Genomic DNA, 16,490 nt, shown 5'->3' on the forward strand with positions numbered 1-16,490 from the left:
TGTTTAGCTTTCTTCCACTATATTGATGTTTTTTACATTCTTTATCAATTCTTTAATACATGTTTTTTTTAACCGTTACCTGCATGTGGCCTCGCTCTGTGCACTTACTGCTATGACTTTTTATCTGCCCTGAAACAGAGCAATACCCCTTGGCCGGAGGGTAACTTTACAGACACAAGGTCAGGCATGTTGTGAAAAACTTTGGCTTAGGGAGGGGTATGTATTATTTTCTTAGATTCTGACTCTGACTTTCTCTGTATTACTGTCTACAATTACTACATTCCATCACTCCAAACATTACGACACACACACACACACACACACACACACTACAATACCAATTACGGAATTCCACTACTCCAAACATTACGACACACACACACACACACTTACATACACACCGGCTCACACACACACACATCTAGACTGTGCAGAAAACCAACTAAAAAGGCCTACACACACCCATTTATCAATGTCATCAAGGCTTATGCAACAAATACAGCCATTCACACAACAACCACAATGCCAGACAGGCCTACCAATTAGAATGAACACACACACACACACACACACACACACACACACACACACACACACACACACACACACACAAACAAACACACAGAGAGCCTGCCAGACTTATGCAAGAGTACCACCTAGCCAAACATTCACAAAAAAAGAACACACACTCACTTTCTCACAGCCTCTTTCTCTCACACACACACACACACACACACACACACACGTGTAAATATGTATACACACAAGCACTTACACACACACACAAATGCTCACAACATCTCAGTGCCAATCAGGACACACACACACACACAAACACACACGTGTGTAAATATGTACACACACAAGCACTTACACACACACACACAAACACACACAAATGCTCACAAGATCTCAGTGCCAATCAGGACACACACACACACACACACACACACACACACACACGCACAGACACAAACTCTTTCCTGCAGATGAGGGCTTAAAGGGCCCGGCATGGTTGACAGATTGGTCATTGCGTGCGCCAACGGTGACGTCAACACAGCGCCACAACCTTTGCCCGCACATGGTGCATGTGTGAGTCTCTGCAGTCTTCTCCTAAACGATAGGCGTCACAGCTGAGCAAAATGCCATCTACACTACTGGGAAGTTAAATGTAGTGCAAGTAGAGCGTAGTGGAATGCATGTGACTGTATCACCAGTATTCATTATTTGGATTAATCGCTGGAGGCAGCAACAAGGAGGTAATGTGCCGAATATAGCACAGTGAAATAGCCTAGGCTTTATGACATGACAGTTAAACTGGATCACCTGTGTGGATTAAACTGGACGAGTCCTAAGAGTTTCTGGTTAGTGTTTTATTGCTAGTCAACAGCAAATCTAGCTCTAGTCTAGTCATCTAACTGTAGATTAACGTTATGTTTTGGCACAGCCTACATGCAACTTTTGACCCTCTGGTCTCCATCTGGCAAGAAACATACAATTGTTGCAGTAATCTCCCTCTGTGCCATCTGGGAGACCTAACGCTCTTGCACTGAAGGGTCAGAGAGATGCTCAGATACAGGCGCAGCTGTGACTCGGGTCTCGTTCTCGTGCTGGTTTATTTTGGACATGCTCGTGCCACAGATGACGCAACAAGTTCCAAAATTTGGGAGGTGTGTGGCCAGCCGAAATGACACCAAAGCTCACCAATGGAAATGGCATTTTTGGCAAGCAACACTGCACAAGGATGGGAACGGCAAGTATACATTTCCATTTAGTGTTTCAGGTGCCGGGCACTCTGAACGGGTGCAGCAAAATGACACCGGCCTGACAACACCCCAGAGAGAGCACTGATTAATCAGCACCCAGGCACAGTGCCATCAGTGCCTGCATACACATACACACACACACACACACACACACACACACACACACACACACACACACAGTACACACCCTCTCAACACACATGTAATCTGTCTTTTCATTAACCAATCCAGCCAACCCCCACAGTTGGTGCTTCTTCCATCAGTAAGACCGTCTGCATAAAACTGATGGGGCTTTCAATTCTACAGCCCAGAGCCCTGGTTTCAAACGAAATTCTTACTGAGTCTGTCTGTCTTTTGGGGGTTGCTGGGACTGACTTGGTCGTTATTTTATGGACAAGACCCATTGTGCCCATTGTGTGCATCTAGGCGCTTTGCACAGTTCACACACAAACACATACACACACACACACACGCATGCTCTCTCTCCCTCCCTCACCTGGCTCATTGTCTATCTGGGTGAGGATGTCCTCTATGGAGTCTTCCTCTGCACGTCGGGGCTCGGGGTCGGGCGGGGTGTAACCACGGTGACGGCACCACTGCACCACCTCGCGGGTCTTGGGTGGGGGGATGGCCTGCAGGCGTGGGCTCTTCTCGAGCACCTCCTGCACCAGGCGCTTCACTGACACCGCACGCTGCAGCTGAGGGGGGCACACGGTTGGGTCAATATACACACAAACATACACAAACATACACTTCACACACACACACACACAGGCTGCACCTGGGGAGAGGCATGGAAACGGTGCACTATACACACAGAGACCTCATAATAACAGATTCACGAAGACACAGACAAAACCCCTGAAACCCTACACACTAAGCACAAGTGTGCACACACACACACCACACACACACACAACACGCACATACACATACAAACACAGCACGAGCACACACACACACACACCCAACACACAACACGCACTACACAGTCCACACACTACACAGTCCACACAATACACAATTAGCCTAAAAGTGTCATTATACTGTACTGAATGGACTCAACACAATCTGAAGACTCTTTTGCTGTCTGTCACCATGGGAACACTAGTAGACCACTAAAAAATTCCCAAAGAAATGTGTATCGTCTAGTGCAAACGGCCCATCAGTCATTACGCCATTAGAGGGCTATTTATCAGGACAAGAGTGCAGTTCTATCAGCAGCTTTGGTTAAATATTATCCAACCATCTTGAGTAGGTGGGATACACTAGAATCTGATTACAATATTAGGGAAAGCACAGTCAATGCAATGTAAACTGATATTTGTTCTACCCGAATTTGCGTGTTACAATTAGGAAAAAAAGGTCAGCTCTATTACCGACTTTCAAATTGGATTGATTTATATTATTGTGGATGGCGACAAGATGAAAATGCCCATTCTGTTTGCAACATATCACTGTTTTCACTAACGTATTAAAATCGCTATATTCGGTAGTCGGCCCACAGAGTCAGCATGAAAAGTAGCCGTTTATTTCAAACCCCTATACAAACCCTAACTCCAAAACATATATATCACCTGTCATATTTAGCTGTGTGTTAATTTCCTCAATTCAAAAAATTTGTATTAGTAGGCTTTCACACAATGCCATTGATTTAAAAAACAACAACGACGTATGTCATCCATAATATTACACAAGTCGAAAGTAAAACACCAGAGAAAACACATTACAGCCTTCACGATTTAGAGCGAAACAGATTCGCTTTACTAAGAGTCAGGGCTGAAGAGCTAAGACAAGTTACAAAGTAATAAACGTGGTTTCTAACATGAGAGAAAACACCTTAAAGAAAGAAGAGGCTACAAATGCATCAGAGACTACCACAGAGTGGTTTCTGTAGCTTGTGTGCTCCAAGGTTGCATGACTAAGGGACCACTAGGCCTTGAGGTAAGAGCTGGATGAAAACAGGGAAGAGGGAGTATAGCCTTCAAAAAATAATAAGGTGTGCAATAAAGGTGTGCAGATACGTTTTTAAATGTGCACTTCATCAAGGTCCCACCACTCTTGCAAAAAAAGAGAATGCTTTCCTTTAAGGCGAGTGTGATTTGGGTTGGCTCTAGTTTTGAAATGCATAGGCGTTGTTGTGAGACCGGCGGGCGACGCTAGGAGAAGCTGATGAGGAAGAACTTTGGGGGGTATTAGATAGCGAGGTCAGTAAGAGCTGCTGAATTCAGTATTAAAGGCAGCCTGCGGCCGCAGGACCTGATTATTTCTCTAAGCACGGCGGGTACGGTGGACATATGCCAAGAAAATGGAACACACGCACACAGCCTCTCACACACACACACAAGTACACCGCGTACCTCGGCTGCTCGGCGCTTGCCAATGTTCCAGGAGTAATACTGTTCAAAAGAGGTGGCACAGAATGGGTGGGAGTCCTCATCTGATGGAGATGACAGACAGATAGATAGATAAACACACACACACAAACACATAAAACCAGTTCATATCCTCAGAGACAGCAGAGCAGGAAGATAACTGCTTTATAAAATCACCATTACATATCTGGGATTATTTCAAGATGGACGAAAAGCGTCCAAAAACTTCACCACAGAGCCATCATCCCCTTAGAAATGTGGATAGCTACCGATAAAATAACTCCCACAGATCTGGAAATGGCTTAAAATGGATCAAAATTCAGCTCAATGAGAAAAGCCAATTAAAAGATACAGCAGATATCATCCCTTGAGTGTGCCGTGAACTGTTTTTAAACAGCTTGAAAAAGACACAAATTTCACATGACTAATGCAGGTCCATTATAAGACCCGGTAGCCGTCATCCCATGAGAAATGAGTGGATAACTACTGATACAATCAAAATACAGATCTGGGGATGGCTTAACATGGCTGACAAACTCACATTGGGCCCCTGGGATTTCAGTCTGTGACTGCTTATCAAATCACCTGCATATTTCTGTAAAAATGCCTTAAAATGGACCAAAGCATCTAACCATTGAAGCCTACTAAAAACAGGTAGTGGAGAATCACTTTTAATATATCTTTCTCTCTCTCTCTGCTGGCAATGGATTTTTTAAAATTTAGCTGAAACATTTAACTGTGCGTCAGCATGAATTATGTTCAGATAGAACATTTTTCAAAATATGTTTATACTGAATAATTGGATTTAGATATTTAAAGACACAGTATTCAAACTAATCCTTATGGTATATGGTCACTAGCTGCCTAGGCTATTGGCAATGCACTTCTGTGCACATTGCCAGCTACATTGACAAGATTAGTTAGCATGCTAGGAAGAGTTTTTTCAGAACCAATTGTGCTGTTGTTTGAGTTTGTAAGGTTTTTGCATGCCTTTTCAGTACTTAGAGCAAGGCCAGACTAAGCGGATTTTCATACTTTCCGGAATGTATTCGGGTTTAGTCAATCGCTGCCAGACAAAGCTGTGCTGCGCTGTTCTACGGCCACACACACCCATTGAAACTGGTGAATATGCTGTAGTACATATGCAAGGCCTGTTGGTGGCGCTGTGAAGGGTGCTACCGGAAATGGAGAAGAAGACTCGTAGAAGAAGACGTCAAGTTACGACTAGTTAAGTTGGTGACAGTTCAGTTTGTCGCCAAGTAGTTGACCATACTGTGCCTTATACATTTCCTATGCTTAAATCATCATTGTTCGACCTGTATGTGATGCATTATGTGCATACCTAATGAAAGTAAGGGTTTTCATGAAGTTGCTACTGTGATAGATCGTGTGTATTAAATACCACATTTTGGGCTACCTTCTAGTGCTATTAGTAGTGATTAGCACGCTAAGCGGAGATTTAGCTATGTTCTGTGCTTATGTTGATACGCTGTAATAAAGATGTGTTCAATCCTGCTAAGATTTCGACTGGATGAGATATGAATGAGATCCATGTTGCCTAGTGTAATGTCCACTATTATATGTATCTGGTAATATTAGTTGTGTAATTCAGTGCAGTGTAAATTAGTCCCCATAAAGAAGACTGCTTTGGTAACTCAGTGAATAAAACGTGCCCTTCTTAGATCGTTGTTTGCCAGCCATAAACAGAACAGAAGACTTACATTCTTTTGTTTTTATTGCGATTGGGAAGATGTACGTGACTACTTGACAGCTTCCAGCGTTCACGTGGGATAATTACGTCATCAGATTCGCGGATTCAAACCCGATTTGCGGCCAGACAGGCCCTGATAGCAGGGTAGATTGCAACCTTTCCACTCTGGAGAGGGGATTCTAACCTTGGCGGAAAGTAACGCTCCAAATGGCAGATTTATCTGGCCGGGAGGCCAGTTTGTCAAGTTATTTTCCGGAAAGTATGAAAATCCGCTTAGTCTGGCCTGGCCTTTAGATTGCTAGTTTGAAAGAGCCTGGTACATATTCTATTTAGATATTGTACAGCTATTCCAATGCTATGTTAGACATGTTGTTCTGACATGAATAGATATTATAATTTCCGTCTGGTAGAGTGTTTAGGGAAGGCTGTAATTTGGCAGTAGTGGTGATGGTGATGGTGACACTCACTCTTCTCAGGCACAATCAGGGGAAATTTCTTCACCACTGCCGTCAACAGCTGCGTCCCGTCAACTATGTGCTCAGTACTGGAGAGAGGAAGACACAGATAGGGACAGAGAGAGAGACACAGAGAGAGAGAGAGAGAGAGAGAGAAAGAAAGAAAGAAAGAAAGAAAGAAAAGAAAGAAAGAGAGAGAGACAGACAGGGAGTGGTAGGTGGTGGGGGAGGTGGAGACAAAAGAAGAGATAGAAATAGAGATCAGCTAAAAATGACAGAATTAGTCCCAAAGTCCAAACCTATACAAACCTGTCAACCCACTCACACACACCAATCACTAATCTCTATACCGTGCATAAAGTCACGCACTGGTTTAATTAACTGCTTTGAATAGTGGCTACCTCACACTTAATTAATGGTGGTAATCGTCATTTCTTCACAGAATTGGCAGCAGAAGGCTCAAACCAACATTAATTTCCTGAAAACACCTAAACCCCTAAATTTCCCTCATGGTAATTAGTAATGAGTGCATCAGCCACCACGTCCATCACTCTTTAGATAGTGTGTCTCTCAGCCCTCAGAATACTGTAGTTCGTATCATACTTTAGCTCGTGGGTGGACTCCGTGCCCTGTTCCACTTTGACACTGGCCGTGGCGGGGGTAGGAGCGAGACCGGAGGCCGGGGCCGATGAGGAGGAGGAGGAGGAGGTGGGGGTCTGAGGTCTGGGGCCACTGCAGCTGTACACACCTGGCTCTGTCTTCACTGGAGAGGGAGAGGGGAGAGGCAGAGAGAGAGAGAGGGAAGGAAAGAGAAATTAATATAGAGAGAAAAGGAGGGAGAAAGGGACTCACAGACAAGAAAGGAAATGGACACAGACAAAGGGAGATGGAAAAACGTACAAAAAAGATAGAAAGATAGATACACAGAGACAGAATGAGAGAGGAGCGAGAGTGAGCAAGACATTTCCTCAGCAATAAGACAAGTACTGAAGAGCAAACATACACGTATGCAAACAAGCATACACACACACGCACGCACGCACGCACGCACGCACGCACGCACGCACGCACGCACGCACGCACGCACGCAATCAATTTAATACCAAAGCAGGCCAACACTCCAGCGGGCACCTACGGGCACCGCCAGCGCCATGAGAGGGCAAGCACATACACACAGCTCCCAGGGCACTGCAGCAATAACCAATAAATACACACTCCACTAAAAAACAAACTTATATATAACGCAGATCAGTCCACAAATGCCCTGGACCACCCACGAGCAGCCTGAAGCGAGGGGAGAGAGTGCAGATGGGAGAGGGAGAGGGAGACGGAGAGAGAGAGAGAGAGAGAAGACAGAGAGGGAAAAAAGAGAGGAATGAGAGAGAGAAGACAGAGAGGGAAAAAAGAGAGGAAGGAGAGAGAGAAGACAGGTGGAAGGTTGGGGACATTTCCTCTCACCGTGAGCTACGTTTGGTGTGGAGGTGGCTGCTGGTGCAAAGGGGGTCACAGTGCTGTTACTGCTGGAGGATCCTTTACAGGAGGAGGAGGAGGAGGACTGCACAACTGCAAACCATAACATGTGTGGAGTTATATCTCAACTACCAACCATAATGTGTGGAGTTATAGCTCAATTACCAACATTAAGATGTAAGGAGTTATATCCCAATTACATGTGAGGTGTTCAGTCTTGACCTAAATTGTCATTGCAATCCATGACATGTACATCATTAAAACAAGACTGAAAACCATTACATTTATGAAATTTTGACTGCATGTACAGTCAGCATTGCTACTTGTAGTGGTTTCCTTCCAAAAGCACAGAAGCAGCCCTTTCTATGCTTTCTATTATATCCACACACAACGGTCATATCATTGTGCAAACCACTGGTAGATGAGCGTAGATATTAGGGGCTCCGTTTATGAATGCCCACAGTAATTTATAATAGCTAATGTGGTTTAAATGTGCCAGCACTGGTAGAGTTACAGGTCTTCAGACTCCCAGAGTCAGGGATTAGCCAAGATGCTGCATTTAACACTGACAAACAGGCACACACACAGCCACTCTCAGACACACACACATACTCACAAGGGCCTCTATAATTCAGAAGCACTGAAGCTCAGCTAACTGCCTTAGACTCAGCAGAAATCACAGCACTCGCTTGCTTGCATGCACTAACAAACACCCAGACACCCACTGCTGCATGCGCGTGCGCACACACACACACACACACACACACACACACACACACACACACGGCCCCGATCTATCAGAGGTGGCTCATTATCCTACCCTCTCGCTCGCTCGCACACGCTCGTTCAAACACACACACACACACACACACACTTGTTGACTACCCCTCTCCAGCTTCCCTCGGCTAGATCTGACTACCCCACTTTGTCAAGAGACCACAAGTCTGGAGACAAGTTGGTGACATTTTGGCAGGGGCTAATGACAAAATTAATTTGTACCAAGTGGACACCACAGGATTAGAACATCTGACATTGACAAAGACACCAGTGCAGTCCAGTCTCGTCTGGATTACTCTGCCTTGCCTCAAGTTGTCTTAAGACTCACACTGTTGCCACTTTTTGTAATCCATTCATTATAACACACAGAATATGAGACAACTGGTTAGCTACTCTCTCAGATTGACTTCAGTGCTGCAGTAAACAAGCCATCTAGATCTAGACAGGACACTGGACCACTGGGGGGCTGGACCAAGAGAGTTAACTGAAGGGAGTTTACGTATTTGTGGGAGTTCTTTGTTTCCTGCTTTATTGTGTTGTCCTGTTATTTCACCAGTGTTATTAATATATGGGTTTCTTTGCATGCAAAAATGAATTACAGGCTTGTAGGTGAAGGCTTTCAATCAATCCCCTCTGACTGGCTGTGATAGAGTGAGTAGCCTGAACATTCTCAGTTCTGATGGCACAGCTAAGTCCAGTCACAGACTGTTCAGAAGAAGAAAGATAAACATCCACACCTCTTTACTGAGAGTGGGTAGTCTTCTGAAATCAACATAGAGCATTATCTCATTCCCAACATATACTGGGAACACTATGACGATGCAGAGTGAATTGAAAGGCCTGAGAAAACTTTATAAAACTTTTATAAAGTCAATGCCTTGTCTTGTCAAAAGTTGTGTTTGAATTTGAGTGCTGAGGAGAGAAGACACATTTGAGAGTTCAGGAGGAGAAAAGTATGTGTGTGTGTTTGCAAGTGCTAAGATAGTGTGTAGAAGTATGAGAGTATGTAAGAGTGTGTGAAAGTGTGTGTGTGTGTGTGTGTGTGTGTGTGTGTGAGTTTATGTATGCGTGCCTGCTGCGAGAGTGTGGAGAATAGCGGGTACCTTTGCCCATGGGCATGAGGATGGTCTGGACTCCCCCGGTGCCGGTGCCCACACTCAGCTGTTTTAGCTGGTTGGCAGGGATAGTGAGCAAGGTCTGCTGGGAGCTGGGCTGACCTGTGTGCAGCTTCAGCATGCCTGGGGAAGAACACACAATCGCACACACACAAACACACACATAAATGAGCATAAACACACAGACACACACATAACTGAGCATAGACACACACACACACACACACACATAACTGCGCATAGACACACACACAAACACACACACACACACACACACACACACACACACACACACACAAAAATGCATATACAGATACACAAACCCAGATACACACACAGACACCCATCTACTCACACATGTTCTCACACACACACACACGCACACGCACACACTGTGCAAATTGCTTTGAATCAGCAGTACACTCAAGGGCCGTTACATATTTAATACTTCATCCTTTTTATCTGCCAAAAGAGAAGCATGAATGCAATAACAATAGATCTGGCACCATCTCACAAGGTTGCTCAAGCACATGGGCGAGGAAAAGACCAATTGTTTTACCCAACAAGCTCTGCAAAGGACTGCCAATAAGTATTACCAAGACACCAAGCATTTTCATGAGTTAGATTCATTTACAGTCTCATGCGTTTACTTGGAAATAAGGACAGCGATGCTTATTCTGGTTTACATCAAGCTGCAGCTGCATTCATTGGCTGTTTTTTCATCTCCCACACAATCCACCTTAAAGCACATTGAATTGCATTTAATGTACGAAATGTGCTATATAAATAAATTTGCCTTGCCTTGCCTTTGTCGCATTTTGGTTTATTTCAAATGGGGAGTAACTGACATTATCTTTAAGTTATTTTACAGAAAGAACCGTAAGCACTGAAACGTTAGCACTCAGCTAGGGCAAGCTACTGTGAATGACATTAGCACATCTTGATGTACACAAAATCCATTGCCGACCTTCAAGCAAAAGAACTGATATGCAGGGATGCTTTTCTTTTGGGAGGTTTTGAACTGGTAAACTACATTGTGCTTGAGTTGGATTTATGGAGCTAAATAACCCAAGAAACAGAGCATATATTGCCACGATAGTAGACTTCCCCTGCAGTCTTACTAGTTTGGGCTGTGTGTGTGTGTGTGTGTGTGCGTGTGCGTGTGCGTGTGCGTGTGCGTGTGCGTGTGCGTGTGCGTGTGCGTGTGCGTGTGCGTGTGTCTACATACCTGAGAGTGTGGCTGCTGCCTTCCCACTGACACTTCCCCCACTGCCCACCAGTGAGGCTGCTGTGACCAGTGAGGGGCTAGCACTCTTGGGCAAGCTCACCACGGTCTGCCCCGGACCCTTTCCCAGGCTAATGACCGGCATGTTGGCAGCCATGCTCTTGGCGACGGTCACCAGGGCGCCTGTGCTGGATTTTGCTGCCGAGTTGGCGGCGGCGGCAGCGGCAGCGGCGGCAGCTGCGTTGCTGGCGTTCTTGGCTGCGCTGATGACCGCCGCCTGATTGGCTGCCACTAACAGTGAGTGCTGCTGGGATACAGGTTTGGACCCAGAGGAGGAGGAAGATGAGGAAGAGGAGGAGGACGGGGCGGGGGAAGAGGGCACGCTGGTGCCATCTGCAGTCTGAAGGGAGAAGAACAGGAGAACACTGTTAACGCTTGGCAGCCCATCTCTGAAAAAAAAATATATTTTTCACATACACACCAAAAATATTGCATACAATCACAAACTATCATATGCTCAAGTCATGCTTGAATACACAGGCATGGCATGGTATAATCACACTTGTCAGGGTACACCTAGATGTAAATACATGTACATTTACCAACAGTTAGAAACAGCAACATGCTAGAAAGAGTGTCGTCGCTATACAGTCGTGGCCAAAAGTTTTGAGAATGACACAAATATGCATTTTCACAAAGTTTGCTGCTTCAGTGTCTTTAGATATTTTTGTCAGATGTTACTATGGAAGGCTGAAGTATAATTAAATATATTTAATAAGTGTCACTGGCTTTTATTGGCAATTACATGAAGTTAATGCAAAAAGTCGATATGTGCAGTTTTGACCCTTCTTTTTCAAGACCTCTGCAATCCGCCCTGGCATGCTGTCAATTAACTTCAGGGCCACATCCTGACTGATGGCGGCCCATTCTTGCATTTTGTTTGTCCACCCGCCTCTTGAGGATTGACCACAAGTTCTCAATGGGATAAATGTCTCGGGAGTTTCCTGGCCAATGGACCCAAAATATCAATGTTTTGTTCCCCGAGCCACTTAGTTATCACTTTTGCCTTATGGCAAGGTGCTCCATCATGCTGGGAAAGGCATTGTTCATCACCAAACTGTTCCTGGATGGTTGGGAGAAGTGGCTCTCGGAGGATGTTTTGGTACCATTCTTTATTCATGGCTGTGTTCTTAGGCAAAATCATGAGCGAGCCCACTCCCTTGGCTGAGGAGCAACCCCACAGAGGTCTGAGGTCTTGAAAAAAAAGGGTCAAAACTGTACATATTGACTTTTTGCATTAACTTCATGTAATTGCCAATAAAAGCCAGTGACACTTATTCAATATTTTTAATTATACTTCAGCCTTCCATAGTAACATCTGACAAAAATATCTAAAGACACTGAAGCAGCAAACTTTGTGAAAATGCATATTTGTGTCATTCTCAAAACTTTTGGCCACGACTGTATGTGTCATGTGGACATCTGTGTCTATGCATAGATGTGAATCTGTCTGTGCATGCATGAGTAAGTGACTGAATGTGTGTGTGTATGTGTGAGTGAGTGTGCATATGTATATCTATTTCCATATGTGTGTGTGTGTGTGTGTGTGTGTGTGTGTGTGTGTGTGTGTGTGTGTGTGTGTGTGTGTGTGTGTGTGTGTGTGTGTGAGAGAGAAAGAGCTGAGGCATTTCGCCCTGCAGTGGCCGTGCGGGAAAGCATGCCAGCCCACAGCATCCTAGTGCCATGCTTTTCTCCTGGTGTTTCCATCTGCTGTGACAACAAACTGCTGCATAGAAACACATACCAACCTCTCCAGTTGCCACACACACACGTGCACATACCCCTCAGTAGTGTCACATAAATATATCCCCTCGCTGAATAGGAAATTCCCATGCTGAATAGGACATACAGGAGACACAGACAGGCTCAGATATGCCCTGTTCCCTCTGTGTGCGATAATTGCCCTTAATTGTGAGAGGAGGGTTATCGAACCGGTCCATTTGGCTGACCTTTCCAAATAGAGAGCTAGATGAGGGTTGGCCTAGATCCCGAAATGACTCCTGATCTCAGACACACACATTCACATGCGCACACACACACACACACACACACACACACACACACACGCAAATCCTGATGCAGCACAATGCTACTGCAGCGACACAGTGAAATGTCATGGGGTTCATCATGACTGCATGGTGAAAAAAAATAAAAGGTCACAGAAGAGGTAATGTGTGGAAACACTATCCAACATTTTGATTATGTTTCTTTGCAGAACTTCACCCAACCCCACACACATACACTGCAACAGCTGAGAACCATGGCTTGGAGAATAACCAGATCTAAATTTGACTACTCACAACAAAGACCTCCTTTGCAGTCATATATTACATCACATTAAACTTGCCTTGATAGTAGACCCACATGGTAGTTACGAAATGTAAGGTTTGTATCCCTAGGCGGGCGTGACCCTTTGTGCTAGCGCACCCTGAAATGGGGTAGCTCAAAGCACCCAGAAAAGCCCTGGCTTCTTGGCTAGAAGGCAAGGCAAAGTAAACCATTGGGCATGGGTATGTATATTGGGTCTGTACACAATGTTTCAAATTATCTGTGTGCGCATATGTTTGGGCGCCCTGGGTAGTGAGGGCATGACCTTGGTACCAGTAGCATCTGCCTTAACCAGCTGAGCTACAAGAGAGCAGAGAGTGCTCTGTGGTATTCTGCACATCATTACACATCCTTAGCACTTGTGTGTTGATTGGTAACCTGAGCTCCCTCTTCTTTTTTTACCAATCAAACAGAGTAACCAGAGACTACACAGACATGACACATAAAGAATGTCAACATATAAAGCCACACGATATGAGACACAGATAATTATGGAGAGGAGCTGAGCTCCAGTGGACCATCTGACACACACGCACACACACACACACAATCTGTTTGATAAACAGTGTTCACCAGCAAAGCCACACACATGAGATTAACTTCCTGTCTCTGGTGATGCCAACTTGCCACTGGGCCTCAATTGACAACAGTCTCTCACCCCACCTACCCCAACACACTGATGTCCCCTCACCCCACTGGCATTTGGTGTTACCCCAGATAGTGATACTTGTATATCATACTATTCAATAATCATAATTTGTCCTGTTCTGTAAGTTCTAGCGTTTCACACTTATTTCAAATGTGCATACTCATTGATTAACGACCTTCCATTAGTATCTCCACATCATCATACCCATCACACACATACACACACACACACAAAGAGGGACGTGACTCACGTGCTGTGTGGATGTGGCAGCAGCGGAGGATGGGGTGCTCTGTGTGGTGCTGGTGGCTGTGATGAGACCGCCCGTCATCCTCAGGGTGGTAGTGCCCGACTTGGGAAGGTGGGCGGCGGATGACACCGTCTTCACGGAGCCGTCCGACAGCTTCACCTGAGACGCCTGGGACCCGCCCACCACCTGTCAATGAAGCATTTACATCAACATTAGAGGAAGAGGAAGTGATGCGCAACAAGTAATGCCCAATCACAGCAGCAGAGCTTTACTGCCAGGAAGCGAAATTCACTTGAGGCTTTCTAAGGTGCTAGTAGCTACAGAAGCCCTGGGTAAGCCCAGACAGTGATGTATGGTTCACACACACACACAAAGACGGATTCAGGGAGGATTGCTTTGACAGCTAAGGTGACTTTTCGGCTTAGAGAAGGCCCGGCAACAGGCATTAGTTAAAAAGTGAGGCGGTTTCCTCGCTTATGTAAGGTATTAAATGGGAGAGAGAGAGAGAGAGCGAGAGAGACACACACACACAAAGAGAGAGACCACACTCCCAGGGGAAAGAGAGAGCCAGCTGTCCCTGTGCTGAGCTCCAGCGAGGTATACACAATCTGACACTAATTCACTGGTCTCTCTCTCTCTCAAACACACACACACACACACCTACACACCTACACACCCACACACAGGTCTGTGATGCCGACTCAACAGGAAACTCTCAGCTGTGTAATGGCCAAAAGAGGAGCATGGGCCTCAGAGATAGGAGACTGTCACACACAAATCAAAACAAAGTCATTAAGCTGTCCCTCAGTCTGTCGCACACACATACACACAAACCCTCTCTCTCTCACACACACACACACAATGTAAGAAGGGGTAACGCCACTGTCACAGAGAACATCAAGGCTTTTAAATCTTGACCGAGAGAGACAGAGAGAGATAAAGCAACACTAAAATCTAAAAATCATGCAAAATGTGTAAGACAAGCAGAAGGGTGAATAAAACGAAAAGAAAGAGGTGGAGAGAATGGCTAAGGAAGAAGATGATGTGAGGAGGGTGGGGGGTGCAGATAGCAAAACAGAAAGTTAGCAGAAATGAAAGCTCAAACCTCTGCCGCAGGCTTAGTCATTAGCCCTAATCTGATAATCAGGACACATACACTCACTGGAATATGCTCTCTCAAACACACACACACACACACACACACTCACAGTAATAGGCACACATTCACCGTAATGTGCACGTGCACACACACACATACACACAGGAATATAATCATATCCACACACACGTATAAACTGATTCATACTCAGAAACACAGCACACATGCAGAGACAGACACACACACACACAAACAGCCATCCACACAAAGACACATGCACTCCTCTGCTCATTATTTTAGTATGAGCCAAGGAGAAGCTGGTGTAGCTAAACGGCTGTGGGATGCGAGGCTGAGATATTAAAGCTGAGACTTGGGACATTTTCTTTTTCCTTCTCTTGTCTGCGGGGCCTTCGGGACGAGAGAAGGCTCTCTGGGTGCCTGACTCCTGGCCCGGTTCATGTGGAGTTACCACGTCTGACCGGGATCCTCAACTACTACTGCCATGAAGGAGAACACACACACACACACACACACACACACACACACACACACACACACACACACACACACACACACACACACACACACTCACACACTCACACACTCACACACTCACACACTCACACACTCACACACTCACACACTCTGCTGGCTTCAGAAGGCTGAGTATCCATATAGCGTTGTCTGGGGGCAAATGTCTTTTATCAATTGTTCCCAATGGGGAGAGAGCGAATGAGCCACCGACATTAAAAAGCACCACAGCCAGCGTCTTCTCCCAGAGTGCTCTGCCTTTTTTTGGGCAGCAGCTGCTAGCGCTTGTAGTTGAAAATCTATGAACTTTTTCAAAAGGCTGCTTTCGTCACTCCCAAGCACCGGCCATTACTGTTCTGTCACAGAAAAACGCTATACGACTAAGACTTTCCTCACCCTTTCTCTCTTCCCTTGTCTCTCTATCCCAACCTCGCTTTTCTTCTTCTTCATCACTTTCTTTCCCTACCCCTTGCTTCATCTCTTTCTCCCTCCCTCTAACACTCTCTCTCTCACTTGCTCCCACCCTAATACTGCTTGAGTGTGTAATGCAATGCCATCTGAAGTTACGTGCACAGGGATTGTCCTGGCATCTTTTGACAAATTACTGTTTGGAGAGAGGCCTTCATTAGAGGCAGTTAACCCCCAATCTAACCTGCAATTCATCAGAAGCGCTAAGCTTTGC

At 45.3% G+C, this 16,490-nt stretch overlaps 1 protein-coding gene across 1 annotated transcript in view; it reads right to left on the bottom strand.

The window, feature by feature from the left end:
- The window catches only part of yeats2 (YEATS domain containing 2), a 51,279-nt gene that overhangs the window by 6,207 nt on the left and 28,582 nt on the right, over positions 1–16,490 (bottom strand). Inside the window, exons 19-26 of the mRNA XM_080837816.1 lie at positions 14,182–14,364; positions 10,898–11,294; positions 9,658–9,792; positions 7,766–7,870; positions 6,911–7,070; positions 6,320–6,396; positions 4,127–4,206; positions 2,263–2,464 (exon numbers count right to left, since the gene is read on the bottom strand). Of these exons, the coding sequence (XP_080693942.1) occupies positions 2,263–2,464; positions 4,127–4,206; positions 6,320–6,396; positions 6,911–7,070; positions 7,766–7,870; positions 9,658–9,792; positions 10,898–11,294; positions 14,182–14,364 (1,339 nt within the window). The remainder of the gene's footprint in view (positions 1–2,262; positions 2,465–4,126; positions 4,207–6,319; positions 6,397–6,910; positions 7,071–7,765; positions 7,871–9,657; positions 9,793–10,897; positions 11,295–14,181; positions 14,365–16,490) is intronic.

This window comes from Sprattus sprattus, assembly GCF_963457725.1.
Source record: "Sprattus sprattus genome assembly, chromosome: 4".
Lineage (NCBI taxonomy): Eukaryota > Metazoa > Chordata > Actinopteri > Clupeiformes > Clupeidae > Sprattus > Sprattus sprattus.